Source organism: Pollicipes pollicipes, unplaced genomic scaffold (assembly GCF_011947565.3).
Source record: "Pollicipes pollicipes isolate AB1234 unplaced genomic scaffold, Ppol_2.1 Scaffold_7261;HRSCAF=8764_pilon_pilon_pilon, whole genome shotgun sequence".
Lineage (NCBI taxonomy): Eukaryota > Metazoa > Arthropoda > Thecostraca > Pollicipedomorpha > Pollicipedidae > Pollicipes > Pollicipes pollicipes.
This window is the reverse complement of record NW_023597054.1, coordinates 50,499,028-50,507,564: the sequence shown is the minus strand read 5'-3', so window position 1 is coordinate 50,507,564 and position 8,537 is coordinate 50,499,028. Positions and strand designations below refer to the sequence as shown.

At 47.1% G+C, this 8,537-nt stretch overlaps 1 protein-coding gene across 1 annotated transcript in view; it reads right to left on the bottom strand.

Moving 5' to 3' along the window:
• LOC119111586 (uncharacterized) overlaps nucleotides 1–6,204 on the bottom strand; it is a 31,921-nt gene extending 25,717 nt beyond the window's left edge. The window contains exons 1-2 of the mRNA XM_037235396.1: nucleotides 6,141–6,204; nucleotides 728–762 (exon numbers count right to left, since the gene is read on the bottom strand). Of these exons, the coding sequence (XP_037091291.1) occupies nucleotides 728–762; nucleotides 6,141–6,204 (99 nt within the window). The remainder of the gene's footprint in view (nucleotides 1–727; nucleotides 763–6,140) is intronic.
• Nucleotides 6,205–8,537: the final 2,333 nt, after the last annotated feature.

The window sequence follows — 8,537 nt, the reverse complement described above, 5'->3', positions numbered from 1 at the left end:
CAAGTCATGCCACTCCATTGGCCATGCAGCGATCAAGGCCAATGAAAATATCATAGTCGACTATTGTGTTAGTAGCATATATTAATTATAAATGCAAATAATGTATCATTGTCGACTGCTTGTATTAGTGAACCATCCGAATGAGTCGACATACGAAGTTGAAGGAAGGCCCTCTCTACCAACATTCTGGCAACATTAACCGTTTGGATAAGTTCTTTCGGTCCAAAGATCTCATTTATAACTAGATTCATGCAGGCCAGGTGGTAAGGAGAATGTGAACGGAGTCTGAGACAGGCTAACCTCGATGGGGCCCTTGTGGCCCTTTGTTGGAAAGGTATATTTATGCCCTTTATGTCCCTATGCATCGAGCAGCATATTTGCTAAGCAGAGGAACTATGTTGTCTTGGGCAGCCTCTTCCACCCAAAGGTGTGCCAATAGTTATAAGTTAGCTTATTTCATCATATCTGATGCTTACTTCAATATCTTCAACTGCGGAACATTCCCATTAAGGCCAAGGAGTTGTGTGACATATCTATCTTCCTCTGTCATCACCTATGCAAAACAGCCGAACCTTTGCCAGAGTATCGTGGTTGTTCAAATTCGGCTTTGCTATTAGCACGGCATCTCCGTGAAGAGGAGCAGCAAATGAAACAAGTCGGCGCTGGATCCCGGGGTCGGGGAAGCCCGGAGCTTCCGCCCTCCGTCGAGTAATTGTGCACCACTCACCTCCGTCTCCGTCTCGTGGGAAGACAGCGCTCCGCCTGAAAAGGGGAATGTGTGCTGTAACTCCTACACTCGACTGATAATGCTTGCATAGGTGTCATGTCAAGGATGATTCCCACTGATATCCGCTCCGTGTTTGTGACACACACGCTGACGTCATCACATTGAAAGCATCCAGCCATCGAGCGCTTAGTGGCAGACCCGCCAAATGCATGTGTGTTGTGGAAGTATGCAACGAAAGTTTGAAAAGCTCTGTTTTGAGACCAGTTGGCACATGTGTGCAAACGTTCCGGATCGCTCGTCGCAACGCTCCGACATGAACGCCGCCGGCCAGTGATCTCTGTTCTGTGGGGTGAACTATCAACACGACAGTAAGCTATTCATGTCCTGACATGTCATGCCGTGATTTGTGAGGACCCGCAAGACGGCACTGTATCCACCAAGCTCTGCTAGATGTACTGGTGACAGCTTTTGGGATGATTTTGTGAATGTTCTTTATTTCAGCACCCCAAGGCATAAACTGATGCCTTTGGACTTTCAGCGTGCTTGTTTAGAAGCAATGAGAGATATGCCGAAGTGGGTATGTTCTAGAAAACCGAGAGTAGTTCAATAATGAACGATTTAATCTTTGAGTCTGCTGGAGACGTTTGAGCTCCTTTCAGGTTGCAAGTGATCATCGGGTTTTCGGATGACAGGTCCCCAGTGGTTGAGTGATTCACAAATCAATCTTAGCTTTCTCTGCGCTCAACTGTTTCATCTCACCTACCATTCGCGCAAGGTGTCTCTGTTTTTCGTCTTTTTCGGTGAGCCCGTCTGCAGGTCAAACGAATAGATACTGAGCTGAAAGTTGCACGCGATGCACGTGCCCACAATACAGCATTCTACGTTTGACTCGTGAGCCGGTGTTGTCCAACGTTTCGGCGTGGCACGTGCCGAAAAAGCCGTTTTTAGGCCCGTTAGATTTGCATTGTGAACGTCTGGAAATGTGACTTGCGGGAAATGGGAGCGCAGCCGATCGGCATCGTGGCCACATCGCGACAACAAACGGTCGGAGCGACTCAAAATTGGCACCGTTCGAAAGATAGCTGAGCGAGGTATCGTGTTGCGTCACACGTGTGATAGCACAAGTCAGGTGTTACGTACACGAAAACCATCAAGACAGATTTGAACGTTTGCGACAGTTTTTTACATTTTATGGTACAACTCGATGGGTATGATGGGCATGATGGGTATGGTTCAACTAGCTCTGTCCCACTGCATAACTTTTTAAGTAGAGCGTCGGAAATCGGACGTGCTGTGTGTGAGCCGGCGTCCAGAGGTAGTCTATTCAGCTTTTTTCATTCATTAGTGTAGGCAAAACAGGTGTCACATAGTGAGAACAAAAATGCATTTCTCTGCGAGAAAAAACTGCGCACATCGACTTCTTAATGGGTGGCGAAATGTTTATAAATATTTCATACAATCCAATTCGGAGTTGCAACAGAATGCGACAGAAACGTCGTAAAAACGATGATGGCAGGAAGGAGGAAGTCAATGCGACCCCTTCCCTGCCGTTTCCAAGCTAAGAAAGGCAGGGCCTTGTGGAAAAGCAGCACTGAATATGTCCAAAAAATCTTACAATTATCAATAAGCAACATGCTGCCAAGTCCATATCGACCCTTCACAGAAAGACCAGGGCTTAAATGCTCTTCAAAATAACAATTTTTGAACATAACCTTATTTTTTTAACTTAAAACACCCTTATGTATGAAATCATGCCCCATAGAGAGACGATAGCAAAGCATGCATAATTAATGCCCCGAAAGATGCCGAAAGTTTGCGTGCAATTGTACGACATGCCGGAGAGGCATACTCCGAAAACCTTAGTGGGGCCGTGTGCCAAACCGATCGTTGTCTGGAAGCGCTGGGTGTTGCGCGCGGTCTGCCGGCCTCGGACCTCAAGCGTATCCACGAGACCCTTGTGAACTCAAAATCAGGTCAGCAGCTGCTGCAGACGCGCCTCCCGGTCAGATCCCTACCGATTCTCCTAAAATGCAGGGGCTGATGCAACCATGATATGGCAAATTAACAGCCTGGCTCCGCACCGGAGACTGGTTGGTACCAGTTGAAGTCATGGGAACGAAACTACTGACTTCCTGACTAGCAAAGGGGTAGCTATTTGTTATTTATTATACCTGGCCCCTTATTTATTTACCAAGTTAGTTGTCACGTATGCTTTTTGGTGCGTGAAGCGAATCTTAGCCGAACAAAATTGCGAAAAACACACCTGTGGAGAGCATTGGAAAGACACTGTGACACTATTGATCTGTAAAGTCAACAAATATGTAGTATAGTCTGTGGTGTCTTTCTGTCACCTGTTAAAAGCTATCCTGACTAAAGATATTATGTTTCAAAGTGATGTGTGGCTCAGTTTCGCCAGGGCAAGAGCAAGAGTATGAGCAAATTCTTGCTCATACAGCAAAACGTCAATGATTCGGCAGACGCTCTGCACTAGCTCACGCTGTAAGCATTAGCGGACACAGACAAACACTAAGCTTTGAGTTTGGTCCGACTAGGATGGTCTGTTGTAATTTGTTCCAGTTTTGCAATAACTTTTCACCGATAAGCCCGCGAAAGTGTTCACTTTTGTCACCGATCATAGCCGGTGAATCATAATATTTGTCACCGCCTGTCCAGCGTCACGTACAGGCGGATCAGCGGGTGGCTGAACGCTGGAATTTGAACACGACGCGAGCGTGCAGGAGGCGGCTTTCAACGGGTAAACCGCGAGCCGCTACAGTCCAGGGTTCGGACACGCGACAAAAGGGTTGTTTTGGGCCCATCAGTTTTGCACGGGCGGCCCAAAAATGTGACCGACGACAAAGCCGACGAGGAGCCGTTCGAAGCCGCGGCCACATATCGGCAACCAGAGGCCGGAGCAACAAGGACTTGACACGCTTGGGTGTCAAGTTCTTGTTTCGAACAATTGAACGGGGAATCATGTGGTGCCAGATGCCGAGAAGCACGTGCCACTTGTCACGTACACAGACGTGTCAAGGATAGATGTGCAGTTTTGTAAGTTTTCACGTTTTATATCACAGCTCATCAGCCAGAGCGGGAAGAGACGCGAATCCAATTTCAGAGCGTTGACGAAAGTACCGTCTGCAATTTATGTGACCAACACGAGTTTGGACGTAGTACGAAGGCACTGAAAATCCGCGGGAAACCCGGAGATGTCGGCATTTTGAAGAAAAAAAACACCACCCCCCTATGTCTTTGGTGGTCAGCACACCACAACCGTTTCCTCCCAGGCATCCCGGCAGCCTGAGATCGGGTCAACCAGGGAACATCATGAAAGGAAATGCATCCCCAAATCATGCAAACACAACTCGTCCATGGAAGCTCCGTCGCTTAGCAAAACAAGCCTGCTAGCACTAGTGTAATCCAATGCCCTAATTTCTTGCCACGTGAATCGTTCGATTACAACATTCTGAAAGGTCGGGGAGTTGAAAATGGGGAGATCAGCGACGTGTTCGTGGCATGTGTTAACGTGATCGCCTTGCCTACCGGTTTCTGAACGGGTAAGTTGTTACATGGCAGGCGTCTTTAGAATTCAAGGTAAGGTGCGTAGAAACAGGTCAAAAGTTTATCAAGTTGCACCACGGGACCACCAAACCGCACTTTTCTTTGTTTGATTAATGGCATGTGTCATCAGTGACTTTACGGTTATTCAGAGCAAAGCACCTGCTAACCGAACGCTAAAAATAAACTCAGAATGATGCCAGTAGTACCTTCACGGTGAAGCACTTTCCAGCAGGACAGCGCGGATGGTAAACATCACAAACACTTTCCAGCAGGACAGCGCAGAGGCAAACATCACGAGTTTTATAGATAGATATTATAAGCGTAAGATTATTCGACGGTAAACTGCAACCGCCGTGCGGAGAGAGGGAGCTAAATTATTATTTCCGTTTTCCGGAGACACTGTCCGAACCACTCCAGTCATGCCCGCCAAACTTCCATCTTCCACAATCAATCACTTTGACGCGCACTGCAAGGTAAGCAATTTGTGTTTGTGTCCACATTGAATTATGACGTAACAAGTAAATATCTGCAAGGTCGTTTTTACCCGACATGTTATCATCCGCAATTTTCCTTTCCTGCTGTGGATTATGTCAGTGTAAGTCATCGACTGCATATTTTGGTCACCAGCCAATGCCAATCAGGCTGTACGATGTCACATAAACATACCAACACAAATCAGGTCAGGCCAGCTAATAATTCGTCATGCCTAAGTTATTTATAACGCCCATTTGTGAGAAACACCTCAGTTTTACCCCAAAAATTCGAAACCAATGGCTTCTACAATTTAAAAAACAACACGTTAAGAGTCTGAAGCGCTAGTGTGATTTTTTTTTTGTTTTTATGAATATAAAGCCATTGGACCACTTTTGTTGGTGCTGAAAATGATTGAACCTGGTCCTCAATTTTGGCATTCATGTATTTTTGCAGTATTCTGCAGTTAAACTTTTACGCATTGTTTAATGTGTGTTGAGCGATGATTGCCGTCCGGTGACTTCACAAATTTAACTTAAGGATTTCTGGTTGCGTAATGCTCGCATATTTGCCATCGTGAGATTCGATACTGAGATGCCATAACGAACTAGACCAGCTCCCAAGTCAGTTGCTGATGGTGAAGTACCCCGAACAAGTTCGTAGTAATACCAAACTGGTTCACCTCAAACCATGAAAATAAATTGCAGACTTCGCTCCGAAAGTTTTTAGTTGAGTTTGAGTCATGTTTTATGTTCCGAGCAGGCACTTGGTGGCGTAGAAATGTCAGTTAAGCAAGAATTACTTCTAGCTTTAATCTCATCTTTAGTAACCGGCTCAAACGCATAACTTAGCGGCACCTTTGTTGCAGTTCGGCTTACATAAGGTATTCAAACGTTTGTTGCACTTCGGTTTAGTGTGACATCAAACCATTTGTTGCACTTAAGCTTAAGTGAGGTATACATACATTCCTCGCAATTCGGCTTACTTGAGATGTTCAAACTTTTGCCGCACTTCGGCCTACTTGAGATGTTCAAACCGTTATTGCGCTTTGGGTTGCGTGAGGTGTCCAAAACTTTGTTGCACTGCGGCAAACGTGGGATATCCAAACCTTTGTTTCAATTCGGCCTACGTGAGATATTCAAACCTTTGTTGCCGCTTGGCTTACGTGAGATACACAAATGCTTTAGCTGAAAGGCCGACCACGTCTCTGAGTCATCAAATCTAATCTGAGGGGTCTAAACTAAATGACAAAATGCGACCATTGCTCCCAACACCCGGCAGATTTCGAACATGTTACATTGTCGCCGTGCGATGCATTTCTATCCTTTTACACCGTCCCAGTGTGCGGCATGCCACCAACGATCATGTCCTTTGAGCTTACCGAAGCAGCAGAAGAGACAGGCGACGACGGCCAGCAGGCCAACGGGCCTGGTGAGCGGTGACATGGCGGCGCCCTCTGTGTGACTCGCCTGTGCCCAGTCGGAGCTGACAGTGTCGGCGACGTGTCCACACTGTCCATGTTGTCCGGGCGCCGCTGGCAACGGCATGTGATGACTTATTCAGGTACAGCGATCAGTGACGGCTCCCACGGAGACCTGTCCGCCACCTGACGATTCCCACGGTCGAAGGCGGCTTTTTAGAGCCACGGCGCTGAGTACATGAGGAGGAGAGCTGGTTTGCTTGCGACTCGTGTTGGCAGGTGCGTGATCTGTGATTTAGGCCGCTAAACTCAGGGTGATATTGGTCATTTATTCGGCACGAAGTCCCTTACTTACTCAGAGAACGGTATAGCACCATGTGCCGAAGACTTAGGAGTCAATTAGGATAGCCTCAATGCAAAATCTGTTTGCAATCCCATTTCCTGGAGAGTCATTCTTTCGCAGAAAGGCATTCTTCAAAGCTCGAAATGTTGTGAGAATTTTGCATCTGGTACATTTCAAGCTTGCTTCGCCAGCCACCGCCGGACCAGAGGCTTCAGAGCCCCATTGAGGACTAATAGGTACGACCTTTGAACCGTCCAATCCACCATGCTGCAATGCTTTGTGACTGAATCTGCAACCCTCTTAAAGTCGATGCATTTCAAATTTGAAGATCTTGCAAGACATATCTCAAGTGTTGACGTCTTGTAAAAGTCCTGTTGGTGCATTTGGCGTTCAGACATCAGACAACGTACACCTGTGGCACAAAACGCATTCCTAAAGATTTCTGGCATGTAACCGTTTTCTCGTATGTTTGATTAGAAGGAGTTTCCATACAATGCAGACGAATTGGGTCATCGAACGTGATACGAGGTCAAATGCGGCGAACGAAGGAATCTTGCGGGAATGTTTTTTTCCTTTTGCGATTAAGATTGACATGTCTCTGATCACATTATGTGATATTCTATCTACTGAGGCAAGTGATACCCAACGTCATGTGTTTTTTTTATCATATTCTGGGTTAGTTTTTGAGATAACAAAGGTTTGTCGAAGAAAAAAGGCTTGAAATGCATAAAATAAGTTTACTTGTCTTGGTCCACACTCACTGACAGAACAGCAGTGGTATGCGAAAGCGTGTCAGGGGCTGAACCATATTCACCGTCATCATTTCATCGATACCAAATAACTTTCCTTACAGTCATGTTGCACACAGTTCAAAATGTGTAAATTAGGAATTCATTTGCTACCGTTAAAGTTACGGTGACCTGTCCTAAATAATGCAGAAGTAAGCTTCAAGACATATCGGTTTGATGTACTAATGCCTAATTTTCTTTCAGGTTTGGAAAGACGGACGGAATTTAGGACGGCCCACGTTGACGATGAGGTCAATGGCAACTTTACCCAGGATTCCATGAACCATCAAATACTGCACCAGCTGGGGGCCCAGGACGCCGTCGCAGCAGCTCTCGTGACAAAAGGAAGGATGGACACTGGGCGATAGTTACCACGGTTGGTTTGTGACAATAGGGGGGATTGACACTGGGCGATAGTTACCACGGTTGGTTTGTGACAATAGGGGGGATTGACACTGGGCGATAGTTACCACAGTTGGTTTCACGCCCAAATCGCACGACGAGGACCACGGTTGGGATTTTTATTCACATCGGGAAACGTCGGATGCGATGAAGGCGTACACTTTGAACAAGTGGGGATAATTTCATCGCGGCATGCTGATAGTTATTCCTCGTGCGCATGTACACGAGCCTGTCCTTGCTCCACGCCAACTATGCCCGCGAGCCTGGTCATGCTCCAAGTCACCATGTCCACGAGGATGTTCTTGATCCACGCCACTCACGTCCTCAAGTCCGTCCTTGCTCCACGCCACCTATGTCCACGAGCCCTCAGCGACGACATACTGCGGCATGGGGCCCCACCAGACGACCAGGGACCATCGCTCAAGGCTCGAGCACCCCTATAAATGGTGTCCGCGGGGTGCAGGATGAGGCCTTAATGAAAAAAGAAGGTTGAATAACTCAATTCTCCTTTGCTGTTTACATCATTCCGTTCGGTAACATGAGCTTGGCTGGTCCCGGTACATGGGTCGGAGTCATGCTAAGCACGCGTCACGTGACGCAGTCTCACCGAAAAGTGCAGTTAGCTTTTCCAGTTTAGCCAAAATTATGGGCTCTGCATGAACTACACTTTAGTAGCAGCGTATGTTCGTCAAGGGCGGACGACCAAACTGAACATCAAGCTACCCATTTGTTAGCCCCTTCGTCCAACCCGTGCACAGCGGTCCCGTCCACCAAGGGGCGTGTCAACCGCAGCCGACAGCGCAGCCGGTACGAAGCTCTTGGTGG